Source organism: Eupeodes corollae, chromosome 2, assembly GCF_945859685.1.
Source record: "Eupeodes corollae chromosome 2, idEupCoro1.1, whole genome shotgun sequence".
Taxonomy (NCBI): Eukaryota; Metazoa; Arthropoda; class Insecta; order Diptera; family Syrphidae; genus Eupeodes; species Eupeodes corollae.
The window spans coordinates 40939602-40959884 of NC_079148.1; the positions used below are offsets into that span (position 1 = coordinate 40939602).

The window sequence follows — 20283 nt, forward strand, 5'->3', positions numbered from 1 at the left end:
TACTGGCTCAATAATATTTGATGAACAAAAAGTCGTTTTTTTTATTTTTTATTAAAAAAGAAATTGTTTTCGAAATTCGGTATCTTAAAAATGTGTCATCATATTTTAATGAAATCGAAAATCGAAAAACATATATCAATAAGTTCTAAGCAACTGCACACTAAACAATCTCAAATTAAAATTAAAAAAATGTATATATACAAAAATAAAACAAACTTTTTTGCAGATACATTTTTAACTCTTAAAATACAGGAATTATTTTAAAACATACTTTTTCAATACATGAGCACGTTAGTACAAGTTTTCAACAACTTTTCAAAAAAAAATCAAAATTTCTCTTTGCACATTATTCAAAAGCTTTTCAAAATTCTAAATATAATATAAAAAAAATTAATATTTGGTGAAACAAAAACTTTGCAAATGTCCCATTCGTCATAATGGAATTCTGAATTTATCAATGGAAAACCTAATTGTTGAAAAAATAAAAATTAGCAACATTTCTAGAAAGTTGAACGATACTGCGATACTTCAATCTCCAAATTTAACTTTGATTCAAATACCCATTAAATGCAATAAAAAATCCCCATAGATGGAAACAATTATAGAAACCGACGTTTGAAAAGATTCAAATTAAAATAAATTGTTTCATTTAACCAATGAAAAATTGCATTAGTCTAATGTATTCAACCTGTAAATTTAAATATTTTCTGTTCAGGTATTTCTTCTTCAATAGTTATAATCAAAACAATTTTGTTCTTAATCTATCATGTGGTTTCCTTAAGCTTAAAGTGAAGACATTCTGTTCTGTTACTTACATATTTTTAAATCACATACAAATTATTTTCATTTTAGGACCTCCCATTCCAAACCCGATGGAATTTCGATTCCCCAGGATGACAAGAATCTTACTTATCTTAGAGGTTATCATTGGAATATTGATAACATTTTTAGGAGTTTGGATTTTATTACTTGCTCCTCATACAGACATTCAAGATAATCCCTACTGGAGTGGATTAGCTGTAAGTTCGTTTATATTTATATTTAATAAAATTGATAGAAATATAAAAATATTATTTAAATATGTATCTTTCAGCTTCTTTTTTCGGGTATGCTGGGGCTTATTTTAATACGTTACAAGCGTATTAAACGCCACAAACTCCGTGAGAATTGTTTCACCTTTATAAAATTTGATTCCTATGTTCTTGCCATTCTGGCAACTTTGCTATGCGCTATTGCTTTTTGTTGTGCAGCTATTCATATTATAAGGCTCCAGGCCGATGACACCAAGTGTGTTTCATCAGATATTTTATTAGAGCATGGTGCATGTCAATGCACCTTTAATACCAACAGTATTCCAGTCACAAATGGAACGCTTCTAGACCTCAATCCAGCACCAGATAGCAGTTATTCAGTCGTTTACAGGTTTGAATTAATATCTTAAAATTATTGAAAATATTTTTAAATTTCTATATAAATTTTTGTACTTTCAGAGAATTAAGTTGCAGTGAGGTCAGAGGCGTTTGGATGTCAATTTTAAATTTCTCATTAGTTTTAAATTGCATAGGATTTTTACTTGCAATAATTTATTTAATATTATTATTTTTTTTTAGATACCGAGAAGTTTATACATCGGTACAAACAAGTGTATTTTAAATAACATAAGTTTTATAAAGTAGTTATACAAATTTGCTTTTAATTTTAAAATAGTTTCCTTTTTTACCACACTTTTAATGAATGACTTTAATTGTACCTCTATATTGTCTTTTTGTACTTAATTTAGTTTTTAGGTATTTTTTATCAATTTTAATGAATTTTTAGAAACAACATTTCTGTATGCACTTTAGTAATTATGTACATACTAATTTAAAAATAAATATTAAAATGAAACAACCTAATCGTAAATATTCTTTGTGGATAAATAAGTCTACTAGTCTATTAGGCTGGTAGGTATTAATTCTGATGTATTCTGGAAACCTTGACTATATAATAGGAGTAAGAGTATACACAGGCTTCGAATTAAAACTAAATATCATTTAGTTCGTCTATCAGCTCATTTTTGTTTACTGTCAAAATTGATGAATTTAAAAGTTCAAACACATAACTTTTCTTAAAAAAGTGTAAATTGTATATAGGTTTTTTATTTTATTATTTAACTTAACGTGAGTTTATTTATAATATAAATACAAAATATATAGTTATGAATTTAATAAGTTTTGTTTTTATAGAATACCATCAAGATGTGTCGCAACGAAATGAAAAAAAATATATATATAATGGGCAAGTTTAAAATAAAGAATCTTTTTATTAAAAAAAAAAACCTACAATATTTGTATAAGCTTGATTTAATGCTTAATGCAATTTATGTATTTTTTGATTTCAATTTAAATGAATAAGGTTGTTGTGCAATAAAGAGTTTCTTTTTTTGTTTTTTGGTATCACATAATATTACATTGCTTATAAAAAATACTCTAGTAAAATAATTTGATTGTATTATTTACTTATTTTAAAAAACTGAATTAAACTATTTCATAATTATTTCAGCTGGTGGCAGTATACTTTCACCATATAAACTATACCAAATGCTTGAGAACCATATTGTCTTGTCGACCCATTCACTTCCTGCTATCACATGTCCTATGTAAGGGGAATCACGAGACCTTTAAAGAAAAACAAATTATATATTTTACTTAATCTTATGAAAATCATAATATTGTTAAACTCCATATACCTTAAAATTTGTTTCTTATTGCTCTCAACAAATGTAATAGCCCAAGTCCATTGGGAATCCCTTTTCTTTTCACAACCCAAATAGGCAGTAACGGAATGCAAGAAAATTTCCCTAACAATTGTTAGTGATCCATTCTTTTCACGTTTTAATATAACAATTTTTCCATCTCTCAACTCAACGTGATACCATTTTAATGACTTGGTTTTATTATCGGCGAATTTTAAATCCTTGCCAGGAGTTACAGTTGCTAAATTTTTAACAGCTCTCTGGACATCTTTTAACATATCAATAGGTTTTAGTACCAAATTGTTGTGTTTACGATCTTCTTCGGGCCAATATGACCAACTAAGAACAGCATCGAATACTTTTGTGTCATGATGAAGAGGTCGCTCTAGATTTCCATTGAGAATAACCTCGTAGAGAGTTACTTCGTGAGTGGAAGCATTCATTTTTGGGGCCAATTCTTGACAAATTTCATAGGCAGTTTTTGTTGGGGTTATTGTAACGTTTACTTGGTCCTTTTCCTTAAAGAAACAAAAAGTGTATGATTTTAGAGAATTGGGTTTAAGAAAATGGTGGCATTAATTAAGTCATGAAATTCCAAATTCAAAACAAAAAACAAATGAAATTCAAAACTTCGCCATTTAAAAAAAGAAAGCATATCATTTTTACCTCATCTAAATTGTTGGGATTATTATTGAGAGTTATCCACATTTTTAAATCTCCTGATTTTTTCACAGAATCCGTAAATGTTTCAGCTGCGAAGTAATACTTTTGTAGGCAAACAAGCATTTCCTGTTCCCGTTTCTGCAAAAAAATTTAAATTTCATTTATTATTTTTAGAACACACAATTTTTTATATTTCTACAAACTCACGATTTCTTCTTCGGTAAAGGGAAACAGATGTTTGTAAAGATTAACCAAATCGACTATCACATCAGCTTCTTTTTGTGAATAAGTCATTTCCTCTACCTATTTTAAATATGGTGAAATAATTATTTTAATAAAATTTATAGGTTGTTTTTTTTTATTTACCGCATTTTGCAATAGCGTTGGACCCCAAATCATTGCCAAATTATTCACGCCCATTTTGTTCTTTTGTTTCTGCGAATTGATAAAAGCCAAATGACCAATAATTTTCTTCAAAGTTTCCCTTTCGATGACATGCAATCGACCCAGAAGCTCCTTGTAGGCATCAATTTTTGTTTGCTTCGAATCGAGTGCTGTTATACTAATGAAACTTTCCGAAGTTTTTCCCAATAGACGAACTGGCAGATCACGCATGAAACGTTTCAAGGCATTTGCCACATCGTGTTCATTGAATTCATTTCGAGTTATTTCAACATTAAATGCATCAGCACGAAATTGTGAGAGTAATTTTAAAATTGAATTTTCCGAGCCGGATTTACGATAGATGCCTTCTGACATCGAACCGTGTATGTAGACGAAATTGATGCATTTATCAACCAGAACAGGAACATCGAATTTTGTCAATTGTTGTTCGTCCAATGTGCAACCATTGTTGTGAGCTACTTCTCGGATGATGTGACGCCATATTTTTGTTTCTCGAGCGGATGTCATAATCATATAAACGGTGTAAGGGGGACAGTCTATCATCAAAATTGGACCTTTTTCCACGTGTAGATTTTCTATGGATTCGTCGTTTTCTTTCAAAACTGTAAATGGACAAACAATTTTTCTTTTTTCAATTATATCGTAATTTATAAAAATAAATAAATTAGGTGGCGCAACAGAGTAATGTTTTCAGAGATGGAAGGGACCTGCAGTTTATATGCCGAATCCGAACGGCTGATTTGAGAAAGCACTTTTCATGACAAGAACTACTCTTGGGAGATTTGTCAATTCCTCGCAAGAGTTGCCAAAGGCAGGGGTTGAACCCAAGACCCGTTGCATGGCAGTCCAACGTACTAACATCACGCTACGGGTACTACTACGTAATTTAGCTTGAATTTGAATTAAAATGCAAGTTACAGGGAGTTCCAAGGTTTTATTTTGATATTATGAAAACAGTATCATTCTAGAGAAATCAATGGATGTTAATTTATTCGCACATTTGCGGATGTATATTCTTGACATCGAATTCCATCATTAAGGTCTTGAAAATGTTTAAAATCATTGGAAGAGACCTTTTTACATAGCTCTAAAGAAAAAAGTCTACAAACGTTGCACACAATATCTCTATTACCAAAGTAAAGTAGAATCATGAAGTCAAAGCCTTAAAAATGACAGCTTATTCTAAAATATATTAAATTACAAAATCTCGTTGACCAAAGTAAGGTACAATCATGACGTGATAGCTTTAAAAGTGACAGCTGCCCAAATAGCGGACTATTCTGAATTTTGGGAAGCCCTGTGTGCTTGTCGTAAAAATAAAAAAAAACTCTTGCATTACAAAGCTTGTTAAGTTTTAACAACGAAATGAATACATTAGTGTTTTAAAGTTCAAACGAACGAAAGAAGTAATTTGACAAGAGAGGGTGATTGGTACTAAAGAATATACAAGCTTGTTCTTGTGTTCAAACTGCAAACAAAAAACACATTTCTTGGTTGAACACCTAAATACCTAAGACTAAATTACATCGTAGCGTAGGCTTACTAAACCTAGAGCTGGCAGCAAATTTTGATAGTAGAGTGATAACCTTTTTTTTCAGCCGTTGTTGTCGGGTCTTCGAAAAAAATGTTGAGGTCGAAATGATAACCACATAAATGGTACATAAAAAAATCAGAAAAAAATCCCCTTATCAAAAAGTATGTCTAACAAGTTTTAGTTTCAGCTTTCTGGTTGCAAGACGCTTTTTAAACTTTCTGGTTGCCAGACGCTTTTTAAGCATTTTACAACTTAAAACCCCGATAACTTTTTTCCTTTGAAATGTTACTAAAAGAATGATACCTCAAAAGTCTCCTGATTACTAAATGTGTGTTCAAGACTTTTTGCCACGAGATCTAAAAAGTGGTAAGGTAAGGTTAGGTTATAGTGGCTGTGCAAGATGGAAATGGACACAATTAGGCCAGTTTAATGGCCCATTGTGACACCACATGAATCTTGAGGCTTCCTCCTAAGCTTAATGGAACCAGCTTGAGTCCCTTACGAAACGTGAGAGGCTGATATGACTTAGATCGTTAGGATCGTTGAAGAAGAATTCTCCTAGGTAATTCTTACGTTTTCGAGCCAGAGCAGTGCATGTGCAGAGAAAATGAAGAACAGTTTCTTCCTCTTCCTCGTCCATATAGCTTCTGCAAAAGTCATTTGAGAATACGCCTAGTCTCGTGACGTGCTTTCCTATAAGACTTAGAGAGAGCAAGCACCTTGAACGTTTTAAAAACATATTTTTTTGTATCCAAGTCAACTTTGAAAAAAAGTAACCTGAGGTCTTTAAAAGCTATGGTGCAAAATTTAAAACGATTTAGTAAAATGTTAAAGAAATTCTAAATTAAAAAGTTGATTTAACTAATTTTAAACGATTTCAACATCCTTACTATCTCTTAACATTTTTCTAAAGTTCAAATCACGGAATGGCTACTTAAGCTTTTCACAATTTTCTTAATCCAGTTCTTATATTATCTGTCAGTATCCTTGTCAAAATGGTCAGGTTTGGGTGACATAAGGGACTTGATAGTAAGGCAAGTATCTAGGATCCCAAAAATTTGCCTTCCAATTAAGAAAGCTTTATTGGAAAGTTGACTGGAACGTTAATCAAGAAAAATCTCCCTAACTATCAAGTCAATTCCACTTACACATGTCAAAATGACAATTAATCATAGTTTTGTATTCAACTGAGACTCAAACTTTATTATTTTGTCATTTATTTATTTTCTGCACAATTATAATTTATGTTTTATGTAAAAGGGTTCAATGTCAAATTGAAAGAGGAGTGAGTAATATTTCCTTAAAATACAAAATACAGGTCGAGATGGAATTCTAGCTTGCTTGAGAGGTGTTTTGTAAAGAACTAAGTTTTTTGGTAGTTTTTGCACGGTCAACTGTAGGTAGAGGTTGGTGAAGTAAAGTTCCAAGTTTGAAGTTTGTAACACTTGCAAAACGAAGTTGAATGGCAACCTAGTCCCTTATTATTTGGAAATTTGACTTGAAAGAATTGATTTTTGTATTTCTTTATATTTTATGAGCTTTAATTGTGTTGTTTTAAATATAATAAAATATAAATTCTGAAAGACGAATATTTCGAAATATTTAAAGACTTTCTGCAGAAAAGTCCAGAGCAAGTCCCTCGAAGAACTTGATGAAGAAAGTTTGACAAGGTAAAATTACGGTTCTTGGTTGAAAACCTAAATACATAAGACTAAAGCTGGCAGCAAATTTGGGAGTAGAGTGATTACCAAAATTTCTTGATGTGAATTTGAAGATATACGCACCAATATATCAAATTCAACCGTTATGGCAAGTTTTTTTCAGCTGTTGTCGGGCGTTCAAAAAAGAAGGAATTTTTCCAATTTCGAGGTGGAAATGATAACCACATGAGTTATACATCAAGAAATACCCAAATTACAATAAAGTGTGTCCAAGACGTTTTACTTTCAGCTTTTAAGTATTTTTCAAATGCATTTTACAAGAATGATAACTTAAAAATCTCCTGATTACTAACTGCGTGTTTTCGACTTTTTGCCACGAGATCTAAAAAGTGGACAAATAACAAAATTTTCTGAAGACTTAAAGAAAATGACCGCAGAAATAGAAAATGTTAGTAATCCTTTTTCGGAAACATAGATCAGAGTAGTAGACGTTTTACATCTTCATTGGCATATGTTAAGCCCAGCTCATCGAAAAGTTTTTGCTTATTTTGAGATGTTGGGAGAAAAAAAAAACGCGACACATTTTTAAATGAGTGAAAATTCGATCCCAAGAGATTTGAAAAAAAGAATAAGTTTTGCTTTAGAATACAAGGTTATAAGAAAATTAGAATGGTAATGAAATTGATAGGAAGTTTACTTGCTGTGTTCATTTACACGAATATAAAATGTAGGAGCTAAGTATTTAAAAAAAAATGGCTATAGTAAAATGCTGAGCCTTAAAAAATAGATAGTTTAAATATTTGCTTCTGTGTTTATATAACAAGAATATAATGTAATAAATATGTCAAACACTGGTTTGTGTTGTAAGAATATGGAACAACTAAAATGTTAATATGATTAAACTAAGTGTTATTGACATCTTACCTATGCATCGAGCTTTACGTAGATCCATCTTTTCAATATTAGAGTTTGATTCACTAACAAAATATAAGTTTCGTTTAAGTTTCTTCAAAAGCAGCCATGTTCCACTCCACTCAGATGTTATTGAATTCTAAAAGGAAATTAGAGTATTTTTTTTATTTACGAACTTTAAAAAAAAAGTATTATTTTACCTTTAAGTAGCACCACCCAGCTCGGTAGAATGTGTAAGTATATTTTGTGGGAAACACATTTGTCATACTTTCCATGATTTTTTGCATCCAAACCGATCTGTTTTGAAAATGTATACAAATTATGTTATTTATCAAAGGACACGAAACAAATAAAAATTGACTTAAGTTTGTATTGAAGCCCTATGCTTTTAGCCTTAATAATAACAAATGTAAAAATTTATATTTAGAAGCAAAATAACAATGATATTTTTGAAAATATTACAGTAAAATCCGCCAACTTTGCTTAAGCAGTGAGTTTTAAATGTAATTGGTGGACAAATACTCGGGAATGAATAAAATGTTTTAGGTAAGCTGTATTTTCTCTTAATTGTGTTGGTTTAAAGAGGGTCTAAGAAACAATGAAGTTGTAATTTTACCGTAATTTAAAAAGTTTAAGTTTAATAGAAAAATAATTATTTTGACGTTTTGAAATCTTTTCCGAATTCAACTTTTAATAACGACATTGTTGAAGCTACATCTCTGAATTTGTCTGTCATTTAGTCTGATAATTTTTGCAAGTAACAGATAAGAAAAATAACTTTAAAGAATACCCAAAGAACGATCAAATTATTTTATCAAAATGAGTGATTCGTTCGGGCATCTGCAATCAATTTTCTTGCAGAATTTTGTATTAACCAAACAAATTTAAACTTAAGGAACATTTTGTCACCTAGAGTAGTTACAACCTTAGTTTCAACGTTCTTTTGTATCTACTCAGTGAAGGACATTTTTTGACAGACTAATTTATTCGTCTTTTTAAGGCTGAATATGGAAAGCACACTGAAATATTATTTTTACACCTTTTCTATATAAGTCGAATATTTAGGATTTTTGAAAGAGACGTGTCATAATTATAAGGTCAAAAGAAAATTGGTAAAAACTAAGCTTACAATAAACTAACAAGAAAAAAAGTTGTAAAAGAAAATTATCTTATTTTTGAATATACCTTTCTGACTCCTTGCCAACTCCATACAAATGACATACTCGAGACATCTTGCAATTTCCCGAGGTTCCACTGCTCATGATGACATTAGGATTGGTCATTTGCATTTGTGAAGATTGATTCTTCGGAACTGATGTAGTCAACTCGAAACAATAGAAATGTGTCGAATTGTCTGTCACACGACTATTACTAACACACTGCAGAGTTGTGATATTTTCTAAAGGAATCATTTCCTTGGGATTCTTCATTTCATGATCCAAATATGTTTGAAATTGCTTATCGCGCAGAATTGCCTTACGATTCTGAATTTCTTTGAGTATATCCTCAACAACACCACTGGGAAAACGAATCAACGGACCTTCGTAGCGCACCAAGTATGGCGAAAGCGATGGTCTGGGAATCATAGCGATGGGCACTTTCACATCCATTGAACGACTCGATCGAAAGCTTGTCTTTCGCTTGAGTGCATCGACACGAGTTCTTACACTTGAGAGCATATTCTTTGAGAATTTGGCCGTCCGGGATTTAAGCTCGGCTGTGGAATATGAGGATGATGATTTGGAATCAGATCCGGATATAGCTTCAAGGTACGTTGGTGGACTTTCGCCTTCGAAATGTTGAAGCTTATCAAAGGGGTTAACTCGGGCCTGAGGAGACTTTTCATCATTGACAAACCAATTTGTCTGCTTCTGGGAAGGCCGCGACAAATCGGGGTTTGATGATGATGCTGAATTTTCATCGACTGTCGACAGATACGGTTGGACTTCACATTCTTCGACTATATTTTCCATGCTGTCGGATCTAAGGTTGGGATTTTGATGAATAATCTGCACCTTCGACGTTGGTGAGGATGGAGCTGCTGGAGGTGCTTTCCGGATATTAACTTTTTTTGAACTTGTTGGCTGACATGTTTCTGCTGAGGCAGCTGCAGCTGCGGCAGATGTACTAGCCACGTTGCTGTTGTCCTCCTCAGAAGTACAAATGCTTTGTTCGTCGGCTGATTGATGTGCACTCGGAATGCGGCCATAAGTCTCTTCCTGAAGCATGTGTTCAAGCAAAAGAAGTTCATTGCTTTTGTCGTTTTCACCAACCGAAGATGGCTGACGATTTTGAGTTAGTGGATCGAACTCATAGAGTACATCCTTAACAGCTGCTGGCTGACGAGAGAATCGATAGGAATTAACTGGTGGTCTTGCGGGGCTTATATTCAAATTCCTCATTTGGGGCGTGAGAAGATCTTTCGAGCTGGATTCCATTTCGAAAAGTTTTCCGTAAGTAGCTTCTTGATTTGCGTACAATGGTTCAGGAGATGACGAGCCCTCGTCTTCGTTTTCTTCATGGTATTCCCAAGAGTCACTACGTTCTGGCTTGGGAGTTGCAGCCTCTTCTAAACGAATTATTTCCTTGAGCCTTAAGGACTCCAGGCGAGAGGCTTCTTCCTCTTCTCTGATGCGGATTTCGGTAGAATCAACGGTGGCTCTTGTCGAGAATGGCTCCTCATTGACGTTTCGCAGTTCAATGGGTTCGTAGTTTTTTCTTCGTTTTTGTCTTGTTGGGGGTTCTATTGGCTTGAGTTTTCCATAAATCACTTCATCTTTGGCACGTCCAACAGACGATGGAGGTGGAGGAGGGGGAAATTTGGGCATTGGCTTTGACAATTCAGCTGAAGTTCTTTTATTGTCATCTGTTAAATTTGTATTATTGCTACTATGACTTTTCGCCTGTAAGGAGGCAAGCACTTCAAGAGACGGTCGTGGAGGCAGGTTTAAAGGTTTTGAAGGAATACTTTTGTGAGGAAGTGATTTTGACGTAGCAGCCTTATCACCCATGGCATCTTCATACGAAGGACATGGATAGTCTTCGTTCAATGATTGAACCTTGATACTTCGAGGAACTTCATACGAACCATCATCGACTTCATCACCACCATTAGTCAAATCAACAACTCCATTAGTTTTATTCATTGGACTGCTAAATGAAATCGACTTAAAGACTGGATCATTTGGTGGAACAGTCTGAGGCCTTTCGGCATCAAAATCTTCTGCAGTAGTGGGTTTTTTCTTGTCCTTTTTGGTCAAGGTAAAATTATTTCCGATGGTATTGATTTTTTTGCCAACATTTTTCAAACGAAATGAAGCATCTGCACTTAAATTATTTATAAGATCTTGTGAGGTTTTGAAGTTTTTATCAAGCTTATGTTTGGCACCTTTGGCTTTCATGGCAACTCGTTCACTTATCGATTCGGTTAGAAGTTTTGATGTTGTTCCAATTGACTTAAGGAGATCACTGCAATTGAATAAAGTTCGGTAAGTGTGAGTTGTAGATTTATGTTAGCTTTTTTGTTCAATTAGTTATTAGCTTTTGGAGGTAAATGTACATCAGATGGTTTATTTTTGTATAGGAATATGTGTGTTAAATTGTAGTGTGTTGTTAGTGTAGATGGTGTTAGAAATTATATCTAGAGGGAAGTCTTGACTATTTTATCCAATAAGTGCAGATATTGAGTATATTTAAGTGATTAGAAGAAATGTTAGTGTAGTTAGTTTGATAGAGAAAGTAAGTATTCAATATTTTCTTGAGGAAAAAACTCAAAAAATTAAAAATCAAGACAATAAAAATGTCAAAAACCTTCAAAAATAGAGAAATAGTAATTAATTCAAATGCCCAAGCTTTTCAAGTTATTAAAAATCTCAAAAAATGTATGTTTTTGATATAGAAATTTAATTTTTCGATCAAAACTGAAGACTAAAACATTTGAAGCGTACACAATGTTAATTATTCAGGTTAAGAAAGTGAGCTTACATTTATTAAAAATATCTTAAAAGATGTGTATTTTATGTGCCCGTACTGAAATAAGTATTATAGAATCAAGAGACTAGAAACACCAACAACCTCTCACGAATAAAGAAAATAAACTAAAGTCCTATTCCTAGAATGAAAGACTCCAAAACCGAATTAAAGACTAGACCCCATATTCATACTTATTCCCAACATCCATGGTGCTACCCTAAATCATGATCAACACTGTATCAATTAGGGACAACAAAAAATCTTCATCCATAAGGAAACAAATCTAAATTTGGATATTTTTTCACCCCAAAAATGTTGAAATGATTCACAAGTCACCGCGCGGTCGGTAATGAAGATCTGTTGCAGGAGCGCGTGCCTATGTCTTCTTTGTGATGAAGCGACACTGCGTTGGGTAGGGGAAAATGACGGATGGAATTCTTTTTGTGACACTTCTTGTGTATACAAATTTAAGGACGAGTAATGGCATTGCAGAAAAAAACGAAAACTAAACATTAATTCAGTTTTAAAATAATATAATTATATAATACGAAAATCTACGTTTTATATATTTGATAACATTTTTAGAAAAATTGAATCGAACAAAAATACTGCAAATTCAATTTTCTTAATCTTAGGTACTCGTACTTCAATGAAGAAAACTTTTTAGGTTTCAAAATAGTTGAGTTAGATTTTTTGCACTAAGCCAAAACTTATCCTATAACAAGCTCCGTAATAAGTTTTGAGCAATTTCATGTGATTTGGTTGTATTCATAATTTGCTTCATTGGGGTAAATCCGTTGCTTCTACATTCCTTTAAAACAGAAGTCATGCGTTCCTATATGAGTTTTGTGTCTATTTTAGAACGCAATGGTTTTTTCTTTATTTCGTTTCTTAAGGATGACATCAAAATGCGGCAGAGAGGTAGATAAGCATAATTGTTTATTATACGAGTACATCTGCAACTAGGTGAGTGAACTTATTGTCGAGGATGATAAAAGTACCTCTGGCATAAATATAAGTAAGAGTGCGACGTATAACTTTTTGTTTAACCTAAAAATAGAGAAGGAAATTTAGGTACATACGAAAAATAAATATTTGTTTCCAAAAAGGAAGGAAGGAAGATATCACTCATTTCTCACCTATGATGAGATTGTTGTTTTTTTTTTCAATGCTGAAACAAAACTAACGTGAAGTAGTTATTTATTTAAGTTTAAGATTGGAATTTTTTGTATCTGAATTATACTAACTGCACCTAGACATAAATTTTTTAGGTAATGTTTTAAGATATTGTGGTAAGAATACATAATGCGCATAGGAGTCCTAGTCCCTTATTCACCGTGTTTAGATTGAAAAAAAAAAAAAAACATTCATAAAAATAGAATCTAGTGCGTAATTTTCTCCCTTATTAGCACGGTTTTTCTTTTTAAGGCTTTTTATTATTAGTATTGCTATTTTGACATACAAAATTTCAGCCAACCATGATTTTGAAATAAGGAATTTTTTGCTACAGAATTTAAAATAAGCAGAATTTTGTTCATATGGAGTTTTGTTATACAGAATTTTGACATTCAACATTTTAAATACAATATTATGGTCCATATTAAAATCCGACACCAAGTCAAATTATAGCTTAAAAAACTCTTATATTCAAATTTGTAACCACATTTTCGCACATCTCAGTCGTAACTTGGCTAATGTCGGTTATTAATCCATCACGTGGATCACACAACATAAATTATAGGCCTCAAATCGCATGATCATGCTGGCCAATTGACATCGCCAAAACGTGAAATTACGTGACCAGAAAACTTCTCAAGCAAAATTGTCCAAGTCATGATCTTCAACTGTTGGCCAAAAAGAAGTTGCACGATGCGTTCAACTGCCTCGAACGTCAGTAATATGTTGTAAAGATGATGAATGCATAGGCCCTACAACATCAGTAAGACCTCCATTTTCTTTACATTTCTTCACAGTTCTGCCGATTACCGTAAGGAGCGAAAAGTGGCTACGTCCGAAGTCAGTTTTAATAATTTGTAAGTATTTTTTGACTAAATATCTTAAAGATTTGCGTTAATTCTCAGTTAAATAGGGTATCCAGATAACTTTCTGTTGGTATTTTACGTGTAAAACAACGACTGATTCAAAACAACTGAGGTATCAGAAAAGAAATCCAAAGGTATCAAAGAATTTTTGTTATATGTGGGTATCTGACAGAACAGCTGTTTCAACATACTTATGTACATATATGTTGTTGAATTTGAAAAAAATCTAAAAGTTGATTTACAATTAGTATATTTTTAAATTATAAAAAAAAAAAATTTTACAGTAAATTTGGACATCAAAACCTAAATATTTCTATTTTTTGACAGCTATCTTACGTTAGCTATTCAAATAGGTTACTAAAGTATTTAAAATTGCATCCATCCTAAATAGACTTTTGAACACTAGATTGAACGCAGTCAATGGTAAGCATTTAACTAATATAATGACACTTCAAAAATTAGCTGAGTTTGACAGATTTCAAATGTCAACTACTACTAACTTAAAATATATCTTAAACAAAGCATCAAGATGGTTCTTTTACAACTATAGATAATTAATATTAAGCTTGTGGCCTTTCAGCTCGTAGAGAACCAAAACCAAGTGGGTTACAACTCGTAACCATTCCTGATATTAATTTAGAAATCCGGGTAATCACAGAGAATATTAACTGAAAAACATAAGCAACGTATATTCAACTTTCTGATAAAATTCTAACTATGAATCGAAATAGTTAATAATCTTCAGTAATACTTTAAATGTATGTATATCCTCTAGAAACAATACTACTCATAAAATGTGTATTGTTAGTTAGTTGTTTATAATAAATTTTAAGAAAATCTCACGTTCTCAGATTTGTTAAATTGTTTAGTAAAATTTTTAATTTCTTCTCAAACACTGAATACCTTCAAACATTCGTTACAAAACACGCAAATTGTTTTTCTCAAATTTCATCATGATTAATATACACTTAAAAAACATTTATTTTTTCTATCATACATTTTAAGAGTCTAAATATCAAAGCCTACATGTAAAAGCATACTTTCCTTAAATTGGATTTTAGAGCACGTGCAAAGTGTGAAAACAAAACATTAGCGTTTATGGTTGTATGTATGACATATATTATTGTTCAAATTAATAAATTGCGAAGCATTCAAAATAAGCTAAATATTATATTTATTGATTAAATACCAAATTCCTTTATTTACATGTGCCTGCATAAATAGGTACATGTACATACACTTCTCATCAAAAGATTAGGTACAATTTTCCTATAAAAACAAATACACTACTTTAAAAAACATTTTATTTAATTGTTTTTGAAAAACTACATAGGGCTTCAAACTAAGTAAAATTAAACAAATTATATCAAATAAAATGCACGAGGTAACACGGGCTTTCCAATAGGAGCTTGACAACTTTGAAATTAATTTATGAACGCAACCCTTTACTAATCATTGTCAATTTATTCCTTGAACTTAATATTTTCAAATTGTACATAATTATAAAAATGTTCTATTGATATTTTTTATTATAAGATAATGATCAACACGTGACTGTGAGTGGCCAGCTTTTTGCCATAAATATCGATTATTTATTATTGGGAATTGGAATTGGAAGATATTGGCTTGGACGACATGTGGTTTCAACAGGATGGATTATGCCAGTAATTCAACGACTTTGGAAAGGTCAGAGTAAACAATGAAGACGAAACAGAAAATTGGTCTTACGAATAGACAATGTATTTCAAGTCGACAGCAAAAATTTTTAAATTTGTTAAATGTTTTTAATGGCCTTTTATTTAAAAAAAAAAAAAGAGGTTGGCATGGGACCCACATTAATAACTTCCCATCCCGTCTGTCTTTTTGTCTTGCTTAAATGTTTATAGGGTTTCGTTTTGGCTTAAAAAAGTTGTCAGTTGAATTATTCTTAAAAAATTCAAAATTACCAACAATATTTGTCATGCAAAGAAATAGTTTAGTTTCGAAATCTAGTTTTGTTAAATAGATTTTTAGTCGAAAAAAATATTACCAATCTTAGTAGCATTTGTTAAATTTTTACAAATTGGATGAACGAAATTAATTTGAGAGATATCAAGAACCGAACATCAATTTTTACCAAATTTGCGTACCATTTTTTGTAGATTTTAATTTTTTATGAAAAAAACGGACTGTTGTATTTTTATAAAAAAAAAAAAACAAACTACTGAATATCGTAAAAAATATTTCCTGTGAAATAAAAAGAGTTTGAAGGCAATATTTTTAATTTTTAAAAGCTTTTTGAGTCGTTAGTAAATTTTTACCAAGTTTTAGTATTGTTTTTTGTTAGGTTTTTATTGTTTGTAAAAAAACTGTCAATTCAATTTTTCTCAAAATTGTACTGAATGTTGAAAACAATATTTCTAATAAAATCAAATTGATTGGAAGCGTTAATCTTAAATTTTTCAAAAGATATTTGAGCTGAAAAACAATTTTTACCAATATTTTTTAGTTTGACAAATCGGATCCATTACAATAACTTCCTATGGAAAGTTAAAGAAAAGTTGTTAAGTTATTATTGGAACACCATTTTTTAGTACAATAAGAAAAAACAAAATTTAAATTAAATTAGCTGGCAAAATAGTTATCCTTAGCAACCTATTGTGCCTAATCAATTGAAGAGCAGTGTATTTAAATTAATCTATAATAACATATTTCGTATTTTAATTTTCCATCGCAACAGCACAATTCAGCAAAAAACACCAATTTCGATTTAGAAAAATGCATTTTCGCCAGTTTTCCCAGAAAATTCAAAATAATTGAAAAATATATATACACATTTTATAATAACACCCAACCAATTTAAAACAAAATCAATAAATAAACAATTTTACAATTATTTCTGTTTTTTTGTACAAAAATGCAAAAGTAAGGAAAAATAGAAAATTAATTAATTTAAAACGAATTTATATGCTTTACTTTGGATCGCTGCTGTCGCCTAATTCTGATGGATGTGTTGAAGGAATTGGAAGTGGTGGTGGTACATACCCGGGACGTGGTGATTTGAATTTTGAATTCTCACTGCTGCCAGTCGCTGAATCTTCCATTGAGGAATTCAGGGTCGTACTCGATGATGATTTCATACTCTTCGAGATCTCAAACATACTCGTGGAATCATTCAAATCGGATGCAAAACTTGACTCACTGCCAATGGAGTAGCGAGTTGGTTTCACCACATCTAAATAAGTCTTTGGCGGTATATCGGGAGCTCTACGTTTTACTGGGGTTTCTTTGCTGGTTGCCCCTGTCCCGTTAGCCCCAGGTGGAGGGGGGCGTGGCAATGAAGCAACATTTTCATACACTTCATTGCTAATTGCATTGTTTTCATTGTTTAGTGGTTTTCGTGGAGCTGGAATGGGAGTAGATGTTGTTTTTGTAGATGTTGTTGTGGGTTCAGTAAGTTCAAGTTGTGGTTGCTTGACATGCTCTGGAATATTTTGATTTTCATCTCCTTTCTCATGGAGATTGTTTGTTTCAGTCGAGGTGACTTCAGGTGTCTCCGGTGTTAAGGCATCCGTCGTTGTTGTGGTAGCGGTCGGTGTCACCATCACCGCCGCCGCCGCTGATTGCACATGGAAGACTTTATTATCAGGACATTTATCAATTATAGCCTTAGCCTGAATATTCTCTGAACTTATGTTTAATTTTTTATCGATTATGTTGATGGTGACATTTTCATATTCACTTTTTCGTGGATCGGGTATAAAGCGACGAGGCATCGGCACTGGCCTTTTTTCCTCGCCCTCCATAATGTTCATCTAAAGAAAATATAAAAAAAATATATTAGATCTCATATAATTTTATTTTTATTGACAAAAGTCGATTTTTGTATATTGGTAGGGGAGAATGGGACACTTTCAAATATTGGAGTAATATGAAATGAAATTTTATTCTAGCCACCTAAATGTATCACACTATGCGAAAATTCTTCATACTTTCCAAATAGAAAAAATACAAATTATCAATTTTACTTCTGGTAAAAATCTTAAGAAAAAACAATATTTTCAGAAGTCTTTACTCCACTTAGCCCTACATCCTCTAATGGCAATTAGATCGTTTAAAATCAATCTAAAGATGAATATCAGTCTATGCTGAATACATATGATAGATTTATGTTAATTTATAATAAAGACCTATGTCTATCTATCTACATATCTATATGTATAAAATTATGATTAAGTCATTGTTGTTTGATGCCAATCGATATTTTATTGTCGTATGATATTATGATACCTTTGAACGTACATTATATATACGACTTCTGAAGGCTTATGAAACAAAATCGAGAGTATAACGAAGACAAAGGCTTGAAACTTTCTTTGAATGGAAAATAAAAATAAATACATTCGGCAAAACCAACCTACTCATATGACACCCATTTTATTTAACATATATATTTTTTATTTTTTGCACTTTTTCGCATCTATATTCTTTTGTTTATTTATTTTTTAAAAGATCTTTTGTAGGTTGAATTCGCTAATTTACTTTCACTTTTTGCCTGGAAGTAAGATTTTTGCTCGCTTCTTGAGACTTGAAGTTAATGGAAAACGATTTGGATTGTATTACTTGTGGTTGGAGTTGAAATGTAGATTTGATAGCAGTCAATGAAATGAATAATTGATTTGTTATTGTGCAGATGATATTGATATGCCAATATTTATTTATTATTTTCCTTCTGGGTGAGAATACTATCTTATCAAAGGTTATTTTTTCTGTAATAATTCCATTGAGTCTTTGCTCATCGGTTTTATGGTTTTTTTTATTCGCATACGTGATCGAAGATGGGAGGAAGAAAAGAACACATTTTCTTAACACTAACTTTTTTAGTTGAAGAATTAAACTTCATTAGTTTTCAATTTCTGGCACCAAAATTGATATAATTAACAAATTTGAATTCGTCTTTCATTTTTGTTTTTAACTACAAATACTTTTCAACATTCAACACTTTCCTATGAATTTACAAAAATGGTGCTTTTTAACTGACAATTATAATTATGAAGTAAAAACTGTAATTGAATTTCTAACTTAACATAAATTTACCATAATGTATTATGTTTTTGTTTCACATCCATTTGTTTTTAATGCAATCTTCAACAACGCATTGAAATTGTTTAGATTCATTATGAAAATATTGAATGTTTTTAATAAGTTATTACCAAAATCAAAGTTTGAAAATTTTTTCACAGAAACCGCATTCCACTTTTTAAGAAACTAGTTGATTCGTATTTTAGTAAAAAAAAATATATATTTACTTAGTGGACCTATTTTCACCACAAAGGCTACCTTAATAAGCTGAATTATCGTATTTAAGATAAGAGACTTAAATTTTCGTTGGAAAGCCTTTCTAAACCCAACGTGTCACTGTTTGGTGTGATTGAACCTTATTTATTTAAAAATGAGTTTTTTAGATCTGTGATTTTCAATCTGGCCATACTTCTTCCGGAGGTGATCTTTTTGAAAGATGTCACTTGATTTATGTGTGTGTGGTTTAAAATTGTATAATGAAATGATGATGATAATGAAAATGTCAGAAGTCTTGGGTTCAATCTCATGCGAGGTATTGACAAATCTTCCAAGAGTTATTTTTGTCATGAAAACTTCGGCCGTTCGGATTCGACTTAAGATTGTAGGTCCCCTCAATCTCTGACAACAGTACTCCCAAACAGGAATGATTGAGCGTTATAAGTCACTTTGCTTTAGTGCTTGAAAGACTGTTGCACCTCAAATTTGTTTTGTATTAATTGCTGGGATACGATTCCATTTGCTGCAAAAGAATTCTTTTTTTTCGAAAATTGGCCTTCTCATCTAGAATTTACTTAAGCCAGCCGCTGTGTCCACTTGACCGAAATCATTTTTAAAACAAAATGGCAAACCCTTATCTTTATAACAAAGCTAAATTGTTGGCTAAGCAAAAAATTGTATACATTTATTTAAAATTCACCAAAAATCGATATCTGAAATAATTCACAATCGTTTATTTCGAAAACAATAGTTATACGACCAAAGGAACATTTTTAATTTTAATTAATAAAAAGCATTAAAATTCAAAATTCAGTCTTTAATAACAACAATAACAAAAAAATAATAAACACAAAATAAACTTAACAGATTTCAGTTTCATTTGAATAAGGTACTAGTTGTCCAGTGGGTTCTTTGAATATGTCTTGTTCACATATACGATAAACATTTTTCTGAAATTTTCATTCTTGAATGAAAGAATTTCACTTACTGAATAGTTCTCCAGGCTCCCTTTTTCGTTAATATTCAGAGTTTGCGTTAATATGTTTGAAATTTTTTTTATTTTTGAGTACCCCTCGTTTTTAT

The 20283-nt window shown here is 31.5% G+C and overlaps 2 protein-coding genes across 2 annotated transcripts in view; one reads left to right on the forward strand and one right to left on the reverse strand.

The window, feature by feature from the left end:
- Positions 1-1895, forward strand: part of LOC129948484 (putative uncharacterized protein DDB_G0277255) — a 38485-nt gene extending 36590 nt beyond the window's left edge. Inside the window, exons 5-7 of the mRNA XM_056059497.1 lie at positions 853-1019; positions 1094-1422; positions 1491-1895. Coding sequence (XP_055915472.1) covers positions 853-1019; positions 1094-1422; positions 1491-1653 — 659 coding nt within the window. The 3' untranslated portion in view covers positions 1654-1895. The remainder of the gene's footprint in view (positions 1-852; positions 1020-1093; positions 1423-1490) is intronic.
- A 387-nt stretch (positions 1896-2282) lies between these two features.
- Positions 2283-20283, reverse strand: part of LOC129948483 (uncharacterized) — a 43208-nt gene continuing 25207 nt past the window's right edge. Inside the window, exons 2-10 of the mRNA XM_056059496.1 lie at positions 16879-17717; positions 9095-11377; positions 8110-8206; positions 7922-8048; positions 3764-4404; positions 3605-3700; positions 3401-3535; positions 2729-3252; positions 2283-2657 (exon numbers count right to left, since the gene is read on the reverse strand). Of these exons, the coding sequence (XP_055915471.1) occupies positions 2522-2657; positions 2729-3252; positions 3401-3535; positions 3605-3700; positions 3764-4404; positions 7922-8048; positions 8110-8206; positions 9095-11377; positions 16879-17717 (4878 nt within the window). The 3' untranslated portion in view covers positions 2283-2521. The remainder of the gene's footprint in view (positions 2658-2728; positions 3253-3400; positions 3536-3604; positions 3701-3763; positions 4405-7921; positions 8049-8109; positions 8207-9094; positions 11378-16878; positions 17718-20283) is intronic.